This window comes from Balaenoptera ricei, chromosome 7 (assembly GCF_028023285.1).
Source record: "Balaenoptera ricei isolate mBalRic1 chromosome 7, mBalRic1.hap2, whole genome shotgun sequence".
NCBI lineage: Eukaryota > Metazoa > Chordata > Mammalia > Artiodactyla > Balaenopteridae > Balaenoptera > Balaenoptera ricei.
The window spans coordinates 57060735-57083212 of NC_082645.1; the positions used below are offsets into that span (position 1 = coordinate 57060735).

Sequence of the window (22478 nt, forward strand, 5' to 3'; positions counted from 1 at the left end):
CCTTCAAATGGAAAAAAACACAATCAGAGGTTTTTGTTTGACTGTTGGGTCATGCTAAATTCATCATCAAATTACGCAGATATTTCAAAAGGCAATGAAAACTTGGACTGATTTAGGAGAAATTTATAAATTTCTCTATTTAGGAGAAATAGAGTGTGAATTGCAAAAAAACACATGATCTAACTACTGTATTCTAGCGTGCTCAGATCACATCTGGAGTCCTACATTTAAATATGGGTGCTCCATTTAAAAGGGACAAGGTTAAACTGGAAAATAATACCATGAAAAGAGTTCTGAAGTTGAAGAGATCTTAGAGTAAACAAAGTTAAACAAATTCCTCTCCTGCAGAACTTCTTAGAACCTTTAATGTTAATCTTCCTTGTGATTTCCAAAAAAAGGCGTGTGTGTGTGTGTGTGTGTAATAGATGGATACTACCCGTTGTTTCTTAACTTATTTGAACATGGAACTCTTTCTTCATGGAGAACCTTTTAAGACTAGTGACCCAAGCCATAAACTCAGGAAAACCACCGCCTACGCCCATGAGAAAAAGGGTAACAAATGCAGATGCAGACTAAAAGTCACTAGGAGTAAACAAGGATGATTGGGAGGGGGATATAGAACTGTATCGTGAGAAGCAAGGCTAAAGTTACTTTTGCTGTTTTGCCTAGGAAAGGAGAAGAGCAAGCCTGGCAAACAACAAACGGCTCTCAGAAAAATGAGAGAATGCAACTGTTTTATACTGTCCCAGTACCTAGAGCAAAACAATATTTGGAAATAAGGCTCAAAGTATGCATTTTAACACTCTTCAGGAGACTTATCCAGAGAACCTGATATGTGCTCTAAGGGTCAGAATTTGAGCCCAGAATAGGAAGGTCAGCTAAATCTTCAAGAGGACATAGCAATTAAAGCTTTTCAGTATCACAGAGGTGATCGCGGAAAAAGAGTGAACTGAAGTATGCACAGGGGCTGGGTAAACACCCAGCAGGGGCACTGAAGAAAAGACTCCTGCGTATGTCAAGTAGGAGGTTGGATGACTGGGTTCTAAAGGTGACTTCCAACACTGCCTGCTCAGCGGGCTAGCCTGTAACCTCCGTAGTCTCACTCACCCTTGCGTCTCAAAGACAAACACTGAGCCCGGCGCAGAATTGCTTTCTCAGAAATATCGGTGAATATTTATGAGTGAATAAATGAACAAGTGAAAAATAAAAGGAGTACCTGTTTCCAAAGTCAAACGAAAAGGGAAAGGGCTATTGCATTCTTTGGAGACTGTTAAATACACTAACTGTGAATCACAAGCAAGGTTACTTTCAAATATAAGGAAAATAGTCTTGTAATAATTTCACATCTTGACTTGGAAATCAACTCTGAATTAAACGGCAGCAAGGGTCACTGTGAGGTTCCCATGGTAAGTACGGGAAAATGCACTGCAGATTGTAAATGACCATCAGAAGGAAGGGGTGATTATGGCAAAGATAATCTACCCTGACAGATTATGATAATTCAGAGGGCTGGAAACTAACCTTGAAAATGAATCCACCTTTTATAGCCACGGCTCTGAAAAAGGCCCATTAGCCATGTGTTCTATTTGTTTAATTGTCAAAGGAGAACATATTTGAAAATGCCTTCAAAAATGTGACAGGGAACTCTACTCAGTGCTCTGTGGTGACTTAAATGGGAAGGAAATCTAAAAAAGAGGGGATATATGTACACATATAGCTGATTCACTTTGCTGTACAGTAGAAACTAACACAACATTGTAAAGCAACTACTCCAATAAAAATTTTTTATAAAAAATGTGACAGTGATTGACCTGGTAAGTTCAGCTATTTACAATTAAGTTCAAGCAAATTTCTTTTGTCTTAAGATTCCAAATTCTTAACAAAGAATATACATTAAATTGACCTTATTTTTAAAAATCCTTGAAATAGAAAGCTTTCATTCACTAGATACAAAGACTAGACTGTCAGGCACCATATTTGTATCCATTTCCTGGAAGACTGAGGGTTCTTTCATAATATATCTATCATCTCTCCACAGTGGCTGATCAAACCTGTCACTGAAGAATGTTCTGAACAGGCAACTTGTCGTACAAGCATGGTTTATTTCTGTCAGAGACTGACTGCTGAAGTGAGAAAGAAACTCATTAAAAATCTCTTACTGTGATCTAACATTGTAAAAAAAAGAAAAGAAAAAAAAAAGAGAAAGAAAAACCCAAGGAAGAAAAGGCAAGGAAAAAAAAAAACTTAATGAAGGGTACAGTGAGCCTGCAGATACACTCACATGGTGCTTTTCTTTCTTATTCTTCTTGAGGAAGCAACTAGAAGAGAGCAATTAGTCCTGGGAATACAGCACCCACAGGCTATTTGAGGAGATCAAACAAGGTAACAATTTTATTTTATGCTAATATTATGAAAAGCTAAGGAAGGAGATCAGAATATTGTACTATATGTAGGAAAAGTGATGCAAAATAAACAATATTATTTACCTTAATCTTAAAACTAGGTTCACGGCACAAGAAGCTTCTCTGTAGTCTTCACTAGCATTGAGTAAGCCCTTTAAAAACAAAACAGCAAACTGTTATAAACTCGGGGAAATAAATGCATAAAATCATGATAGCCCTTGACTCATAGAGCCCTTTCTTCCTGGAAATTTCAAATCTAGGTCTTTACACATGCAGGTCTTATTTGTCCACATAAGACCTCTGTGTGAACACTAGAATGGTGTCTACTTCCCATCACAACTGCGGATTCAAATGTTTCATACAGAAAGCCTCAGTAGGAGGACGGGCCCTAGGAACAACTGGTATAAGCAGCAGTTAAGTCAAAAGGAAAGCTCAGCCATCTAGAGGGGCGCCTTGCAACCCGAGCCGTGGACCGTACCGACTGGGCCTTGGTGATGCACAAAGGTTGGGCACTTTAAACCTCATGATGCAGAGGATGGAGGGACCTAGTAGGTAAGGCCACAGTTTACCTTTCTCGCCTTTCTCCCCTAGAGTCTATTTCCTTGAACATAGATCATCAGCCATGACTGCCTCTGCTACACAGCCTCTCCCTACTCCTACCAATTCCTGGACATGAGACATTCCTATTGGAGTAGAAAAACAACGGATTTTAGGTCAAGACTTGGCTCTGCCACTGACCAGTTATGCGACTGTGGGCAAGTCATTCTCCAGACTTACTTTCTCATTTACAAAACGGGGATAATACCTGCCTCAAAAGTTTTCTGGGAGAACAAAATAATGTATATGAAAATGAGTCAAACTATACCATGTTATTTACTACTAGGTATCCTAATCCCTTTTCCTGTTTCCTTTACTCTTTGCCTTCTGACCTGTTGTTATTCCTCCCTTTCCTTTTGTCATTCAACCAATCCCTACAGTTTACTTCAAAGTGTTTTACTGAGTTGCCCAATACAATGTAAAGGCTCTGCCTCTAAGTAGTTGTGCAACCTTGGCTGAGCCACTTCACCTCTGCAAATCTTTGCTTCCTCAGGTATAAAAGATAAGGGTCAAGGACTAGATGTCTGAGCTGCAATCATGAAATCCCATCACTCCATCACTCTATCTCCTCTGCGTACAGCTGTTTCATAAAATACGGATCAGGTAGAATAGAAATAAATTTAAGTGGAATATGCAGCTTTGGAGGGAAAATGTGATCCTCCGGCTGGTGATACTTGACAGTATAACCACTTTGAGAGTTGAAGGGCTTGCCTATTAATTACACAGCAAAACCAGAACGGGGGCCTGCACTCCGGTTCTATGTCCACAGCCCCTGCCCTGGAGAGCTCAGCATCCTTCATCAGCGCCCGACACAACTCGTGGCACACGTGTTCTGTCATATAACTTCTAATATGAATTCATTTCACAGTCACTGGACTATTATTTTTACAAGGCGAGTTGTAGAGATAAATTGGCCCATAAAACTCAGTGATAAAAGAATTATAAAAACAGTTTAGAAATCCAACCAGGAGCAAAAAAGAAAAGTGTCAATTAACTATAATGTTTTGTGGCTGGAATCTAGCAGAATGGTGAGTCATTTTCTTTCCCTTTTCTCATTTCTCACAGTACCAGCAATTTCAGAAGCAGTCTGGTAAGTTCTTGCTCTTGAACCTATCATTTAAAGGCTGGAGGCCCTGAAAATCACAGTCAACAGTGACAGTCCTCTCTTCTCCATACTTATTAAAAAAGAGTGTTTACAAGCCCCTGCTTTGGAAGCACCACCCGATACTGTCTATCTTTCTAAAATGCCAGGTTTTGTTAAAAGAAAAAAGAAAATCTGTCTACAACGTAAATGACAGGCAGAGAAACGTACCTGAGAGTCCTGCACAGACAGGGATTGTATCTGCTTGGGTATGCTGCTGGCGTTCACCGCGATCTGTTAACAGAGCCACCGTTACAGCATGTAAGAACACCAAAATCAGACGTTAAGGTCAGTGTGGTTACAGTAAGTCTCAGTTATCACAGACAAAAATCTTAAATAATTTAAGTAATTTTAAAGCACCATTTCCCAGAGTGTGGTCCTTTGACTACTTGCATTGGGATCACCTACGACACACGTTAAAGATTCCGGGGCACCACCCAGCCTATGATTCAGAACTTCATGGAGACAGAAGAGAATCTGTATCTTTAATAAGTGCCCCAGGTGATCCTTAGGCTTTTAGAGAACCACCGAGCTAAAAAGGCAGGGACTATTTGATATTTTAAACCTGATAACAGAAAGATGCCCAACGACCTTTTTTTTCTTGTCACACAACTTCATCTCAAGTTAAGGGCCCCCTAACGAAAGGATGTTAGGATTAGCACAACCTGCCCCTTTAATCACTACTTTGAACAATTTATTCACAGCACTGGATTTCAAAAATATATGTGTAGCTGGATTTTTAAAACACATTTTCCCCCAAAAGAAAAGCTAAGAGTAATAGGTTATATTTTTCTCTCCAAGCTGGAAACCTGACCCTAATGTGATACCCCAAATATTTCTGCCTCAAGTCCTACTTTTGTGAACTCTGCCCTGGAACAAAACTTGAAAGACAAACTAAAAGAGAAACAACATCGACAAAGAATGAAAAATATATATTATTCCCTAAACTTACTATCGATTCTAAAATTATCAGAAGTCATCAGAAACTCTTTGTGGCAAGAGTTTTCTAAAGTTTAAGAGCGTAAAATTCTTACTCTCTGTGCTTCCACGAAAAAAACTCTATTAGTAATGAAGAAATAAGGGGAAGTATACCCACGTCTGCAGTTTCCTTTGAATTGCATCCAAAAACGAAGATAGACTGATAGATGAATAGATGGCTGTGCATGAGATGAAGCAAGTATAGTAATGGCAGAATCCAGGTGATTGCTGGGTGGATGTTCACTATAAAATGTTTTTAATGTTGCAATATTTTGGAAGTTTTTCATATTAAAATGTTGGGGGAAAATGACTATGTTAGAAGAACAAACAACCTGTGTTCATTAACCAGCCAGAGGGCCTTGGCCTACCCCAAATGATCTCTTGTAAAGAATTTTTCAGACTGATTCCACAACCTTTTTTTTAAACTTAAATTTTTTTCTTTTTCTTTTTTATTGAAGTATAGTTGATTTACAATGTTGTGTTAGTTTCTGGTGTACAGCAAAGTGAGTCAGTTATACATATATATATTCTTTTTCATATTCTTTTCCATTATGGTTTATTACAGGATATTGAATATAGTTCCCTGTGCTATACAGTAGCACCTTGTTGTTTACCTATTTTATATATAGTAGTGTGTATCTGCTAATCCCAAACTCCTAATTTATACCCCCCCTTTCCCCTTTGGTAACCGTAAATATGTTTCCTATGTCTGTAAGTCTGTTTCTGTTTTGTAAATAAGTTCATTCTTAATTAAGGTTTGAGATACTACCAAAAGCCACATCATATCACCTACAGAATATCCTACCTTTAGTCAAAGAAGGTTTGTAATATGGAAAATTCTTAATGGCATTTACTAGAGGTGACAACTTCTCTTTCCCCTGGGGAGGCCCATCTCATGCCCTGTCCCTTACTCCCAGACAGTTAGAGAGCTATTACGGTGCAACCTCACTGTGTAGGTGTAACCCTGCACGTGATGAAGAAACCAGTCTCCGGCTCCCACTGGTGCAGGAAATGTGCAGAGATGCACAGGAGTGGCGGAGAGGGAGGCTCCCTGCACAAAACATCTTCCTTGACAACCACTGTAGTCTGCCAAATTTCACCATTATGGACCCCATTCTATCAGTTTAGGGCATGACTTCTGGGCATGCGTTTTTAAATGTAAAAACTTATAAGAAACCTAACACATTAAGCAGCTGTCATTCATTAACAGTATAATATAAATTTGTCTATTGGAATTTTTTAAAAATTTTAAACAGTTTGCTATTAAGAAGGATACTTGAGAGAATGGGTGTTTTGATAGGAGGGGAAGAGAAGAATAACAGATTAATGTTGGACACGGCCCTGGAGACAGGCCTCTGGGACTGAGTGAAAGAGGAAAGGATCTTGGAATAGAGACAAAAAAGGGACAACATCCACTTTCTAATTTTTCATAGTGCTCTATCTAATCTTCTCATTTTCTATTTTTAAAAATACTGGAGCTAAATGCAATGGGTTATCCTGGATTGGATCCTGGGACAGAAAAAGGATGTTAGTGGACAAACTAATGAAATACAAATACAATCTGAGATGTAGCGGATAGTAATGGAGCACTGATGGTTTTTAGTTGTGACAAACATGCCAGGGCTACGAAAGAAATTAATGGTAAAAGAGCATGGATGAGGAATGTACGGGAACCCTACAGAGTACACTATCTTTGCAAATTTTCTGTAAACCTAAAATTACTCCAAAACAAAAGGTTTATTTTCAGAAATACAGAAGATTCTAAGTTTATCCACAACCAGTTGGAAAGCCAGTCACCTGCAATAAGAACACCTTTTAGAGAGTGACATCATAAAAGCATCAAGTAAAAGCCGTCTGTGATCCAGTACAATCAATTTGGAGGGAGAAATCAAATCTTTGCCTCCAACTACAAATGCGTATAAGACAACATGAGAGCTGACAGGCGTCTGGAAAACACAATGTCATCAGAAATAATTTCAAAAAGCTAAAGGCAGTTTTAACAATCACCCAGCAATAGCACTGAGTAACATAAGCAATGAATTTAGCTTCCACATTGTGTCTAAGCTCTGGTAAAATTCACTCAACCTAAATCCACACCAAATGTATTTGCTCCTCAGAACAAAATATCAGAGTTGGGAAACAATTAACCTAGCCTAGACTCTACAACAAAATTCTTCAATATACCTGCCATGGGCCCTACAGGGCTTCTGTCATCAAACCTTCCCACCTGGCACCATTACACTTGATTAAATAAGGACAACTTTTCCAAGGGATTTCTGAAATGTCTTAATCGTTTTTTGTTTTTTTTTGTTTGCTTGTTTTTGGGGTTGTTTTTTTTTTTTTAGACTTCTGATAGGCAGATATTTTAAAAAAATCTTCAGGAATTTGCAGCACTCAATCTTCCTGGATTCCAGTCTGGACTTCTGGATTCAGAACGACTGGTGTGGTTTTCCTAGTCAGAGGGTCCTTGATCTTAGTCACATATCAGAATCATATGAACAGCTTTTTAAAAATCAGAGTTGCCTTGGACATCACCCCAAACCACCAAATCACAATTTGATTTGCTGGGTCTAGGGATCTGCATTTTTTAAACTTTTGGTTTTTCTGATGTGGAGCCAGGATTGCAAACCATGTTTTCATGACGCCTAACAGAAGGGTTACTATAAACCGAGTGGTCCCTTAATAGAAGCCTTGGAAAATGTCCTCCTCACTTAAATGAAACCAAAAGAAAGTGTGAATTTAAAGATAGAGTCAGGGCTTCCCTGGTGGTGCAGTGGTTAAGAATCTGCCTGCCAATGCAGGGGACACAGGTTCAAGCCCTGGTCCGGGAAGATCCCACACGCCACGGAGCAACTAAGCCCGTGCGCCCCAACTACTGAGCCTGAGCTCTAGAGCCCGCGAGCCACAACAACTGAGTGCATGCGCCACAACTACTGAAGCCCACGCGCCTATAGCCTGTGATCTGCAACAAGAGAAGACACTGCAATGAGAAGCCCACGCACCGCAATGAAGAGTAGCCCCTGCTTGCTGCAACTAGAGAAAGTCCACATGCAGCAACGAAGACCCAACGCAGCCAAAAATAAATAAATAAAATAAATAAATTTAAAAAGAATAAAAAAGTCAATTTTACTTTTATATAAAAAATTAAGGTATAAAAATTGCTTAAAGAATTATAAGACATGCACTGATTATTTTGGAGTCTGACAAAAGGATTCTAAAATCACTGGTCAAAAAGAAGATCAAACCACGACAATGAAAATTTTTTATAAAGCAAAAAAAAAAAAATCAATAATGAGATAATAGTTGAAAGGTTTTATATAAGCTAGGATGCTGTATCAACTAGGAAACCCTACCTAAGAAATATCACTTATTTGGTATTTGTCCTTGCAAATACCACTCCCAAGCCCTACACCCAAAGAGATGAGCAGCTTCTGGAGAGAAGGCCCTCTTCTGTGTTTTTGTATAATTCCCACAATGCCACAGTGCCTAAGGCAGCTCCATGGGAAATCAGGCCCAGATTAAACATTTGTCCAATTAACTAACTTCATTATTATTGTTATATTATTAACCTTTAGTCTCCATTGGCTTCCACCATCCAAGTGGAATAAGATACTAAATAAATGAAATTAGCATGAATTATTTACTTATTACAAATTAATAATTACTAGTAGGTGACAAATACTTTGCAAGGCTATTTCTTAAAAACCAGGTTAAGAACACTAACCAATTTCTCACACTAGGACCAATTTCTCACTAAGTTTGGCTAAGAATCTCATTAGACAAGTGGTGTAACTCTGGAACTTTACATTTTACACCGGAATTTCTTATCTCCAAATACGGCCCAGTACCAGGCACATCTACCCAATGTCCCTCTGGCAAATACCCAACCCTGGCCTTCTCAGTCTTCTCCAACTAGTGCTGTAATACCTGGACATTCTGCCTATACTTCCCAGGAAGCCAAATAGCCCCTCACAAAATAAGCATTTCTAAAATGCCCCTCCTTTATTGCAGCATCTCACTCTAAGTGTGGAACTACTAAGGCTACTTTTTCTGAACTTCAGCTCGATTATAAAACGTCTGTCTTCTGATCCTTCCCCCACTTCTTACCTACTTATAAATATGATAAACCTATTCAGGCACTTGTTTAGAGTCTGATATTCAGTGCATAGGTTTCCATGTCACCAACAAATACATACAGCATGTCTACTAGATGCTAAGGGAACACGGACATGAAAAAAAAACTATCCCCAGTCACCTAGTGGCTTATAGTCAAGTAAATAACTCAACTGCAATTTAAATGACAAGTATTATTGAAAAGCTTATTACGAACTAAACACACTGGTATTTCAATGTGCCATTTAGTACATCTTTTCCCTTTAAAAGATGTTTAAAGGTATAAGGTACACTGTCTGAGACTGTATACAGCTTTTTTTTCAGCTTTGAGGTATAACTGACAAATACAATGATAAGATATTTAACATGATACAGCTTTTGATAACAGCTATAAAAATCCCAAATCAGCAGATTCTGTCAATCACAGTTCTACGTAACTATGCTTTATTTATATGTGCGCCCCTCAAAGTGCGTACACAAAAAGTGTTAATGGAATACAGCTTGTAATAGCAACCTAAATGCTCAAGAAGAAAGAAATGGTTAAATAAACCATTTTGATAGGTAATACTCCTCAGCAGTTAAAAATAAAGGGGCAGATCTATAGCAACTACTGTGGAAAGATTTCCAAGATATAAGGCAAGATGCAAAATTTTATAGTTTTCATAATCTCACTTATATTTTTAAAATGATATGCTAGATTTCTTTATGTACATATTTGTATGTGAACGAGCAGGAAAGGTCTGGAAGAAAACACTGCAAACTGATAACCTCTGGAAAGATAGGACAGTCACAGGGGTAAGAACGGTAGCAAGATAAAAGTGGTCCTCCAGAGTTATTTCTATTTAATTCTCCCATACCTTTTTACAAGTCTTTATGTGCCTCTCAGTAAGGCCTGTCCAGACTAACCCTTTTAAAATTATAAACCCCTACCATACTACCTCACCCTCTACCCTATTCTATTTTTTTCCATTACTCCTATTCCATTGTAACAAACCACATAACTCACTTACTTATGAAGGCTATTGGATATTGTTTATCTACTCCCATTGGAATGGAAGCTCCACAAGGACAGGGATTTCACTCTGTTTTTCTCACTGACGTATCCCCAACACCTACTATAACAGTGCACACAGTACACACATTATATATATAATTTATATTTTATATATATTTATATATATAATTTATGTTTATATAATTTATATACTTATGTTTATGTTTGTTGAATATTTACATATTCAACCATTTTAATTCCCTTTATAATAGATTAAAAAATATTTTTTGCTTCACAGCCAAAAAGTGACTTGGTGTGATTGGTAAATCAGGGGGCTACTTTAATTAAGAGCTGAAAGGACACAGGAACCAACACTGAAGAGATTCTGAACACAGCTCAGGATGCTGAAATGCCAGCCTTGCTAAAAATACCCAAAAAAACCAAAAACAATAAAATGGCATGGGAAGCTGTGTAATAGCAGATAGAGTTGGTGATTCCTAAAGTTTGGGGGTAGTGTTTACATTCAAACTAATGTATCCTTCCACAGAAATAAGAAGCTTATCTATATGCTTCCTTAATTATAAACCAGTATGGGAACAGACATATGCCACTGGGAAATCAAGTGAGTCTAGATACAGTGAAGTGCCTAAGACTTTCAAATTCCACTCAAGAAGGTTGACAGGGATGTTTGATGAACAACTGACAGCATGCTATACACTACTATTTTTCCTGTCTATGAAGAAAATATGTTTGCCAGAAAGATACTGCTATTATCCAAATAACAGATCAGTTATCAGAGCAATTGCAACAAGCACAGAGTAAGATATTCTCAAAATAAACTTAACAAATCCTCATGAGGAAAGACCTACACCCATCAGCCTATACTAGTAAGGCAGGATTCCAGTGAATATCATCCAACGAAAACGTCCTGTAGTGAACCAATAACGAATGATTTTTGAGTCAGTGATGCTACTTGAATCATGTTATTTTGTTCTATTTCTAAGGCGAACTGACACTTTTAGTTAGAGTCACTCTTAGAAATAGATGAAAAACCTTGATCTGCACTTCACTCTAGATAAAACAGTGACGAGATGAAGGCAGAGTTCATGATAATGGGTTAAGATCATTCCAAAAATCCAGCAGGATATGTGTGTAGCCAACATGTCCTACTGTGGAGCACATCACCATCCTTATAACTTCTTGATCAAAGCTCGTATTTGATGTACGAAACAAAGAGATTAATTCATGTGATAAATATAGGAGGAAACAGGATCTGAAGGAGAGTTACCAGTAGGAGGCAGGCAGACTGAAAAATCCCTAGGAAAGGCCCATCAAGGACGCATGAGAATGAAAAGAGACCAGAGCCGGGGTGGGGCGGGGTGGGGGGGATGACAGGGGGAAGAGTGGCTTGTAGCTCTTATGCTCTCTTCTTAGATGGTCCAGCTGGTTATTGCCACTTAAAGCAGAATGATAAGATTTACTCCATTTAATTAAATGTAGTCTGCTAATTTAAAAAGAAAGTTGGGATGGATATCATCTGTAGCCCGAAGTCTTCTGTTTTCTTAAAGAGAATTTATCAAAATACACATTAATTACTAGATTTGTAAAATACTTGGAGCTATTTAAATATGCTTAAACTTCCTCTAGGAGAATTAGGAAGTCCTTTGAACTACAGTCATCATTAGTCATTAGAATAATTAACCAGTGGAGGAAGTAAAGGTAATCAAAAGATGACCAGTTCTCAAAGGGAGTCTGATGAAAGACTGTTCCTTGCCTACTAAGTTACGCAGGAGATTTAAAAATCAAAACCAACAAATTCAACCTAGAGTTCCTAACCATGTTAGTATCTTGCTTTACGGTAAACTAAAAATCTAGAAGAAATTTTCCTGTATGCCTACTATGTTTTCTAAGTGACAGTAATCCTAATAATTAAGATTAAGTGAGTAACTAATTTGTGCTAAGAACCCCACTGAGTGCTTCATGTATGTGATTTTATCAATCCTCACAGCAATTTTATAAGTATTGTGATCACCCCCATTTGACAGAGGAGGAAACTGAGGCTCAGAGAGTAAAGTGATCTGCCCCAGTATACACAGCTCCAAAGTAACTCAGACAGTATCAAGACCTGCAAAGCCTATGTGCCTTTTCTTTTTTTCCCTATACCACGAGAACAAAATTTTGAAGGTTCTTCCCCGAAGAGATCAGACTCTGATACTCGTGGGAGGAGGCTGGGTGGGAGACGAGGCAAAGAACTAAATAAATAACCACCACTCACCTCTGGATTTTCTTCTTTTACTCTTCGTGACTGTAAAACAATTACATATTCATTAGTACACACACACCCCCAAAAACACAAAAATAAATTTGACACAGGTTAGAAAATCATCATCAATGTCATTTACCTTTTCTTGCGAAAAAGCTGCTTTCCCTTCTTCACTTTTTTCATCCATCTCGTCGTCACTCCACTCCCAGTCACCGTCTTCGGTTTTATGAAGGTGACCGCTTGACCCCGGAACTCTTCTCACCTGGACCAAAACAAATCCACCCAATTCTTCACCAGTTGAACACGACCAGTGTTCGCGGGTGCAGCTACTTGGGTTACACAGCATATGCTTACCCTGAAAATAACCTGAGTGGTTATGAATTCAGGGGTAACTAGCAGTGAATACCCCAAAAGACTACACAGCTTCCAGACTCCTACACTCATCTTCTTTCCAAAGATATTAAGTTCTTGGGCTTCCCTGGTGGCGCAGTGGTTGAGAATCTGCCTGCCAATGCAGGGGACACGGGTTCAAGCCCTGGTCTGGGAGGATCCCACATGCCGCGGAGCAACTAGGCCTGTGAGCCACAATTACTGAGCCTGTGCGTCTGGAGCCTGTGCTCCGCAACAAGAGAGGCTGCGATAATGAGAGGCCCGCGCACCGCGATGAAGAGTGGCCCCCACTTGCCGCAACTAGAGAAAGCCCTCGCACAGAAACGAAGACCCAACACAGCCATAAATAAACAAATAAATACCTACATAAATAAACAAACCCAAAGTTTAAAAAAAAAAGATATTAAGTTCTTGAAATGTTTTACTCTATGTGCAGAACAAAATATTTTGGAAGAGTACAACACACGTCAGCCATGAAGGATCAAGCCCATTTTTCACTTTGGCTTCAGTTAACACTTTATGAATCACTACACGTGAAAGGCCATGTGGTAGGTTTCAAAACTGCTTAAGGAAATGCATGCAAGCAAGAGACTGAGGACTAAGGGAAGACAAGGGACTCAGGCAGCCAAATGAAGCATACTAGTCTGGGGCATCAGCCATCTACAACCTATATCAAAAAAGCAAATACCCTTCTGTTGCCGCCTTGCTTTTTCAGAACCTGACATCATGCTTATTTTCCCAGGATTCTGCTCAACCTACTTGAGCAAAACAAAACAACATCAAGACTATTCTTAACACACCTTTCGCAACTGCTAGGAACACAACAAGATAAACAGCAGCCGTGTCAGATGATCTAAACAGATGATAACAATTTTCTGCCATTATTTCGTATTTTTTTGAGCTAAGGTAGAGATGTGGTCCACGGGGAATGCTTTCCACGTGTCTCTGTGGTTGAAAAGGCAAAACTTTTCAAAGGAGCAGATGACTGAGAATAATGAGCCTCTGACCAAAGTAATTTGCTTTAAAAAATGGACTGCGGTGACTCATAGACATAGAGAACAGACTTGTGGTTGCCAAGGTGGGGGGAGAGGGGGAGGGGGAGGGAGAGGGAGAGACTGGGAGTTTGGGGTTGGTAGATGCAAACTGTTACATTTAGAATGGATAAACAACAAGGTCCTACTGTATAGCACAGGGAACTATATTCAATATCCTGTGATAAACCATAATGGAAAAGAATATGAAAAAAGAATGCATATGTGTGTATAACTGAGTCACTTTGCTGTACAGCAGAGACTGGCACATTGTAAATCAACTCTACTTCAATTTAAAAAACGGAGCAAAAAATGGTCTGAGACATGGTTAAACAAAGCAATGTAGCAAGCAAACATGACGTGAACATAACAACCAGTGATCCACTGATTCAGAGAAACCACAAGTGGAAAGGGACCTTGGAGACTGTCTAGTCAAACCCCCTCACTTTACAGGTGGGAGAACGAAGGCCCAGAAAGTGACCCAAGATATCACACAGGTGTAAAATCAAAATGAAGGCAAGAAAAAAAGCCTTCAGATTCCCATTCAAATGCAAGTTTTCCTATGCCACTGAATGGTAACTGTGAAAAACCAGCTGTCTAAAAATGTTCTGTGAAGACTTTGCAAGAGTATGACATGAAGAAAGACTATTTTCCAGAATAGAAACCATCCAGTTATACCGCAGGAAGTTCATGAGTTCCAAGGGAAATACCACAGAATTTAGGTGTAAAGTAAGCATCTACACATGTTGGATCAATGTGAAGTCATAAACAATGCAGACTTGGGGTTGGGTTTGATTTGAAGGCATTACCATGTGAAACCTGTACAAGTAAGCCTGACCACTTGGTCTTGAGCTGCAACATAGAAACTTAAAAAACAAGCAAAAGGTTCTTATTCATAATTGCAAACGGTTATGCTCAATTTTTTTAAAAAGCTTTTTTCTCCACTAATTTACCTTCAAAACACTTAGCACTTAGTAAAAACTCCTTCTGTGCTTGGCATAAGATATTTTTTCCACTTGCATTTTGAGTCATTGGAAAGACCTATTTAATGATAGTGATTTTAATGATGCTTATAGATGTTGGCAAGGTACTGTAGAAAAGATGCTGAAATGCACTTCAGGATTTTTTAGAACAGATTGCTCATTTTAAAGCTACAACGAAATGGATAAAGAAACGATTTTCTGTTGACATATACAGTAAAATTAATTATTTTCTTAGCAACACTCATCATGACGAGAGCAATACAGAGGAAAATCTGATAATGACTACATTAAAAGAAAGCATTTAAAGCCACATCTACTACAAAACATACTATTAACTAAGAAGTGAGAAGACAAGTAAAATTGTGCATAATAAACAGAAAAAAACTCTACCTTCACTCAGATTGTAAAACCCAAGCATGGTTGACGAATTAGTATTCTTCAAGTACTCATTCAAAAGATCACACTAGAGACTTCCCTGGTGGCGCAGTGGTTAAGACTCTGTGCTCCCAACGCGGGGGGCCCGGGTTCGCTCCCTGGTCAGGGAACTAGATCCCACATGCATGCTGCAACTAAGAGTTCGAATGCCACAACTAAGGACCCTGCCTGCCACAACCAAGACCTGGTGCAACCAAATAAATAAGTAAATAAATATTAAAAAAAAAAAAAAAAGATCACACCAGGGAAATCTCTCTTTCTGAAAAGCATCAGAGAGTGCAGCTTCACACCCTAAAATTTAGTTTATGTTCTTTTTCCTCTCGCTCTACGTTTACAAAAGCTGTCCGTTTTGTTTCTTCAAGTGGGATCCAACTACAGACAATAAAATGGCCAACTTCTATCTCTATTTTATTTTATAACCCTGACTGTGTCCCTCCTCTTAGTTTTATTTGCTGGAAGAGAGAACGATAAAGCAAAATGTCTAGGATTATAGCCTCAGACATTGAAAGAAACAGTGGGATGGGTCTTTAAGTAGTAAATATTGATTAAACAAATAAATGTAGAAATTAAGACGACGAACACTCAAAAATCTAGGTAGCATAAAATACTGGTGTAAGTGTAGCAAGAATAAGAATACAAATTTATTCCTTAAGACTGCTGTCTCAGTTTATTGGAAAGGAAAAAACTCGCAGCATAATTTGAAACCCAGGTTTCACAGTGTATTTATGTGACATTGACCTCTACGGAAGAGACCAGAAAGCAATTTTACAAAATTACATCCTTGTAGGGAGTGTGTAGGGATGACAGGAAGCTTTTAGGTCTTGAGCCAAGGCAACTAAGTGTCACATAGTTTAAACAAATGGGGTTTTTATTTAGGAACTGAAGAATAATCTACAAAATAGATGCTTCAAAAAACGATGCGTAAAAGCTTCTATCCTCCCCCATCCCCTAGTGAAGAGAATGGAGGTTGCCCACCCTCAGAACTCTGACTGCATTCCTGTTACATCGCTCTTATTCTATTAAATGGCTCACTCACTGAGTAAAGCCAAGACGTGGTTGAATGAAGTTTTTTCTCTGTTGGGGATTTAAAAAAATAACCCAGTGCTTCTCAGAGAAATGAGCTCAATTTAAGTGATAGCTAGAGCTATTCATAAGTCCACAAATTCCTCAGGTCAGAGCTGGCAGTAGCGAGGTTAGACAAAGTTTTACATGCAATAACATTTATTCCCAAAACTGGGAATAAAACACAATTGAGCAGTTCTATTTATACCATACCTCTGAAAAGGAAAGTAATATTATCTTCTCTTCCTTGAAACAGCATTTTTATGAAAATCCATTAAAGAAATGAAGTTCTGATTCCCACAAAAAGTCAGGCTCCACCAGACAGAGGGAACAACGGTGTGGTTCCCCGGCCAGTTCTTGTGGCCACGGGGTCACGTGTCAGAGGCAGAGCCAGGATGGGGAGGCCAGCGAGAGGGAACGGCAGCAACAAGGGACACAGTCCCTGGATCTGTTCCTGGACTCATCTTCCCAGGGGTGCCCCTTCGAACAGGAGCTGTCTATAAATATCAGGACCCAGGATCTCCATACAGTATCTCAGGTTGCCACCTGGCCCCAGACACCAGAACAGGAGGAAGGATGTATACAAGAGAGTACAAGAGAGCCAATGCAAGCACTTTCTATACAAGGGGTTAAATATGTTAGAAGTGCAAGTGTGTTTCTCTAACACACTCCTGAACAAAGGTTGAATGTGACCCAAAGAAATACTGACCACAGTTTAGTAGAATTCGTCTCAGTACTGCATGCCCTTCCTTCCAAGGCACCGGCCAGCTACTTCCACTGCCATATAACTTCTCCCTGGAGTGGGATTTCAGGGTCTCCTTGGAATGGCTTTCCCGTCTCTGGGAATCCTGTTCTCCACCTCCCCTCCACCTGTTGGACAAACTACGTGCCTGACTGCAGCCTGCACCCAAGATGGGGAGCCCACCCACCTCACATCTGCCCACCAAGGACACCCTGGACGTGGCAGAAAGCAACACCCAGTAACTTTTCTCTCCTCAGGCGTTCTACTAACCAGAAGTAGAAAACATGTTTCTAATCAATTGCTGTTTATAAGGTCCTTGAGGCACGGCCAAGCAAACAAAAAGCCTTCTAAATCATCAGAAATGAAACATCAAAAAATAAAATTAGACTCACCAAGTTTTCAGCAGTAAATATTTGCCTGTCCCCACAGCTTATACTCTGACATTGGCCCCTGTGCCCACCAGCTCTCGGGCACCTCCGTCCCTCGCCTACTGCCTGGCCTCACTGTGCTCTCGGGCCCTCGGTCTGCTTCCGCCTCTTGCATCATCCCCGCCTAGCTTCTCCCGTATCATATAAAGCCTGCAGCCCACAGCTGACGCTCTTGAGGCTGCACCCGTTAGAACCCCATGCCCCCGGGCCCATTCCTGGCCACCCCACACCCGGAGGAAAGCCTGGGCTCAGCCTGAGCCAATGGAGAGGAGGCACACTGCCTGGTGATGTCACAGGGGACCGCTGGCCACTCCTGGTCAGGGCATCAGTCCTGCTACGACGCTGCCACTCAGAGCGTGGCCCCCAGACAATCAGCAACGGCATCACCTAGAAATGCTCAATCTTGGGCCCCACCCCAGACCCACTAAATCAGAATCTTCCTTTTCGCAAGATCGCGCGGGTGATTCACACGGTCCCTCAGGTTTGAGAAGTTGTGCTCATTGTTAGTCTAAGTCCGCCTCCCCAGCCCTTGATACCAGCTGTTCCTCATGTACCAAAAGTGCCTGAGCACTTGAAACATATTAACTAATTTAACCTTCACAGTAGCCCTGGGAGCTGAGAATCACTTTATTCCCCCGTTTTTTTCAGAGGGGAAACCGAGGCGCAGGGGAATTTAAACAACCGGCTGGAGCTCATGCAGCTGCGAGTGAGGGCGTTGGCAGTCCCACCCCAGACTCCAGGGTTACCCCCTGCTACCGCTGCTCACAGGAGTGTCCATCCCGCCCCACCCCACTCACCCCAATAACTCCACCTGTGACCCTGAGAGCAACAAGGCCATCCCACTTACACCCCAAGCTTTCTATTCCCAAGAAAAGTCTTCACACCCTCACCCCCCTGAGCCTCTTTCCCTCCAGTGTGTAATGAAACGCCTCCTACTGTGCTTCTCATTTATTCATTCACTCATTCACTCCTTCAAGACACAAACAGCCAGGCTCTGGATCCTCTCCGTCCATCACAAACATGTGTAAGTATCTCCTATACTTCTTCTCCCCCCAAAAAGGACGGGGAGGGGGCTCAGTTTCTGCTGCTTCCATCACTCCATCACTCTTCCCTCTCACTGTCAACATTTTTCTAAAGAGCATCTCTGATTGCTGCCCTCACTTCCTCAATCTTTAATCTCATACAAAATGTTATCTGTCCCCATTCGGCCACGAAAACTGTGTGCTCTCTCTCCCCAAGATTTAACAACATCACAATTGTGTGATTCAGCGCTCCTCTCTGTTGCTATAATGTTAGCCTGCAGACACAGCTGAAATCCATTCTTCCGTTATTTCACACTCTTTCCAAACCTGTGCTGGTAACCTTTCTCTTCCTCCTCTCTTGTCCTGCTCTGTCTCCCGCTGTTCTCTGTCTTGAGCACAAAAATGGTTGCTCTTAGCCCACTACATGCTCTTAGCTCACTAGACGACATTGTCTAGTGAGCTAAAACACACAGTCTCCAGAGCCTCCTGTCTCTCGTGGAAGCCAATGACCTTGGAGACTTCATCTCTCAGTCTTGTTTTGCAAATGCTCTGTTGGATATGAACATCTGATCAATTTCTAGCTTGCCGTCTCCAGCCCATTTATCAATGCTCCACCCCAGCCTCACTCTGACACTTCTGCAGGGTCGCCTGTCTTAGTTAACACTTCCGGGGTGCAGCTGGCTCATGCTGGCTCAGGAGAGCCCACTGTTAGCATTTCAGAAAGTTTACAAGACACCTGACTTCACAGTGGTCACTTAAAATTGGCCAGTGTAGGAGTATTTACACAATGGAAATAGAAAAATAGTACAAATTAGGATTTGCACTCCCCCTTTACTGCCAAAGTGGCAGTTCTCAAGGTTTACAAGCACGCCACTGACCCTAAGACTCAGCTCACGGAAACATTTTAAAATTTGACAACATTTCACAAGAACTTAGTAGTTATTCCTGGACATAACTACTTTCCTTTGCAATGGCAAATATCTCAGTTTTATTATACAAGCCTCTCAAATCTCACCTTTAAAAGCAACACAGTAATTGATTTTTATATACCAAACATATACCAATATAAGTACGGGGGCAGGGGGGAAACTATCTTAACATTTCTCAAACTGATACATATGGCTTGGGATAACATTTCTTATGAAAGCATCATGAGGAAACACAGGGCTATATATTTTTTTAATGTAGATAGAAGTGAAAAGAGTGTCCTCTGAAAAACTGTGTTAGACGATGCAAAAATTGGTTTTATGATAGTTACTGCCAACACTGCAAGTCAGAGCCTAAATAATACTGCTTGATACAAAGTAAGAAAGGAGAACAAATGGTGTATTTCTAAATAAAAATGTTTTGTGTAACTTATTTAACAGTTATATATAGTTATACTAATAAATTATTATGAGCAGATATTCTGTTATTTCACCTATGTCCATAAGTGTTCATAAGTTCAAACGACCAGAAAACTTTTTTTTCTAATCTTTAGATTTGGAAAGTAAAGTATCACAGTATTTTCAAGCTTCCTTTGTATTTAGGAATGCATGATAAATTTTACAAACAGGATCAAAAATTTTATACCTGGTTAATTTTTCTGCAAAATGGAAACAAAGATCCTTCTAGTTAAAGCATGAAACTAGGTTCTCAAATTTTCTGTAAATATTAATATGACAACAGATCAATGGTAAACATAAATGTCATTGAAAAATTATTCATTTTGTTTATAACAATTTGGAACCTTGATTATTTGATAGATTATTTGGGAGAAGTAAAATGTGAAAGATGGAGAACTACCAGCCTAGTTGACATTTCTGTCTGTACCTTCTAATCCCAGAAGAAACAGAAATACACACATAAATGTATTATTTCTACAATGCATGGGTATGTATGTGTGTGTTTGTATATACATATAAAATTTCTGCATGAAGCATTCACTGGATAACAAGGCACATATTTCCTATAAATTTTTTCAATTTAAAATAAAATTCCATTTTGGGTTAAAAAAAAAAAGACCTCTGAAACTCCCCCACCCCTGTCATTTTGGCCAAAGGGCACAGTCATATAAAGTTCCTAACATGATGCCTGGCACATAAATAAACACTCAAGACATGACAGGTGCTATTATCATGAATACACTTCATCTTTCTCACAAGCCAAATCTATCAAACACTATATTCTGCAAATTTTACCTCCTCAGCTACCATTGTGCTAGATCAGGTCCCCTTCAATGTTGATCTCCTGTCTCTCCTATTAAAACAAACTGCTAATCAATCCTCTGGCCTCTAAACTCTTGCCTATTTTATCCTTCATATTGCCACGAGTCACAGATTAGAACTTTCTCCAAAAGAAAAAAAACGACAAGAGTTCACTGTCGCCTACAGAATGAGTTCAGATTCCTTAATATTCCAGTCTCTCCATACCCTTGCTCCAAATTACCTTTTCAAGACTTATTTCCCACCATATGCCATCAGACACCCACAATCCAGTTTTGTACAAATTAAATACTTACACAACTCTACCTTTTTACATATGTATCACATACATATCTTGGCCTGATCTGCCCTTCCACAATCTCTACTTACCTCTTTTCTTCCAATCCAAGAAGCTTCATTGGTATTTTGCCTGCACCTTTATATCATTCTACTCTGTGTTACATTTAACAGATGACATACTGAACTGTATACTCTTACAGGGCAGAGAGCTAGCTTTAGCCTTTTCAAAGAATCTTTTATTCAGTCAGTCAACAAAGTCTTATTTAATACCTACCTTGGTGACAAGTTCTAGACAAAAGACAAATAAAATAAAAGCCTATATCCTGGAGTAGTTCACAATCCAGAGAGGTGGACAGACATTTAAGCTAATAATTTCAAGAAAATGTGAATGCTACAACAGAGATACAAACGCTGTGAAATCTCAGAAGAGAGGATGACCATCTGTCTAACTCACCAGGCAGAGGAAGTGGAGAAGTTATTCCACCCAGTGGGAAGGTATGAACTTATAGAGTTCTGCTGACTCATGTATCAGGGCTGGGTCACACAGGACTGGGGCTGGTCTAGGGGCTGGGTTTAAGGAAACAGCTAAGAATAAGGTTGGAAAGCTGTGTGCAGCACTTGTACAATAAGAATGGCCACTTCAAAGGCCTGCAGGAACCAGGGTGGAAATGGAAAGCAGACCCAGTGAGGACCTGGGAGGTCTGGACAGGACCAACCTCATGACCACCACACCCACCCAAAGGGAGTCCCCAGCATGAGCTGACTGCTGCCACAGGAAGGTGTCCCAGTGTTGCCAGATCTTCTGATTCTTCCAGAGAAGTGGATTTTTACATGAATGCTCTTGATTTTTTTTAATGTTAACAAGTGTACGTCAAGTTAAAATAAAATTCTCCTGCACAGCCTAAAAAATGATGTGTCTGTGGGACAAATCTGGCCTGTGAGTTGCACCCTCCGTGGTCTACCAAGTCAGGGGGCTTAGAATTCAGACAATGGAAAAGCACAGAGGCTTTCCAGTGGCCACGTGGGGAAGGGGAATGATCAAATCTGGATTCCTGAAAGCAGAGCAGACGTCCTGGGACTTCAGGGTGACAAAGGCCAGAAGGAAAACAGTAGGGTTATTGGTTCCAGGAACTACTGACCTGTCACTAATCACACTCAAACTGCGTGACTTAAAGCAACAACAATCCCAGGAGCCCCGGGGCAGTCAGACTGGTTTCCTTGGTGGCCTGGGTTCCTAGCAAAAGAGCTTCAGCTCCACTCTGACCCCAAATCAGAACAAGCCCTTCCTGAATTCCTGACACACAAGATAATGGAAGATAATGAAAGGACTGTTGTTTTAAGAAGGTGGTCAGTGAGGGCTTAAAGGAAAGTGAGGAGAATATTACTGGATGTTGGAGGATGAGAGGACCTCGCT

At 40.1% G+C, this 22478-nt stretch overlaps 1 protein-coding gene across 3 annotated transcripts in view; it reads right to left on the minus strand.

Annotated features, from left to right (window-relative positions):
* STK39 (serine/threonine kinase 39) overlaps positions 1 to 22478 on the minus strand; it is a 310969-nt gene that overhangs the window by 111267 nt on the left and 177224 nt on the right. For all 3 annotated transcript variants that reach the window (XM_059928025.1, XM_059928027.1, XM_059928026.1), the window contains exons 11-14: positions 12628 to 12750; positions 12501 to 12530; positions 4312 to 4374; positions 2487 to 2554 (exon numbers count right to left, since the gene is read on the minus strand). In XM_059928025.1, the coding sequence (XP_059784008.1) occupies positions 2487 to 2554; positions 4312 to 4374; positions 12501 to 12530; positions 12628 to 12750 (284 nt within the window). The remainder of the gene's footprint in view (positions 1 to 2486; positions 2555 to 4311; positions 4375 to 12500; positions 12531 to 12627; positions 12751 to 22478) is intronic.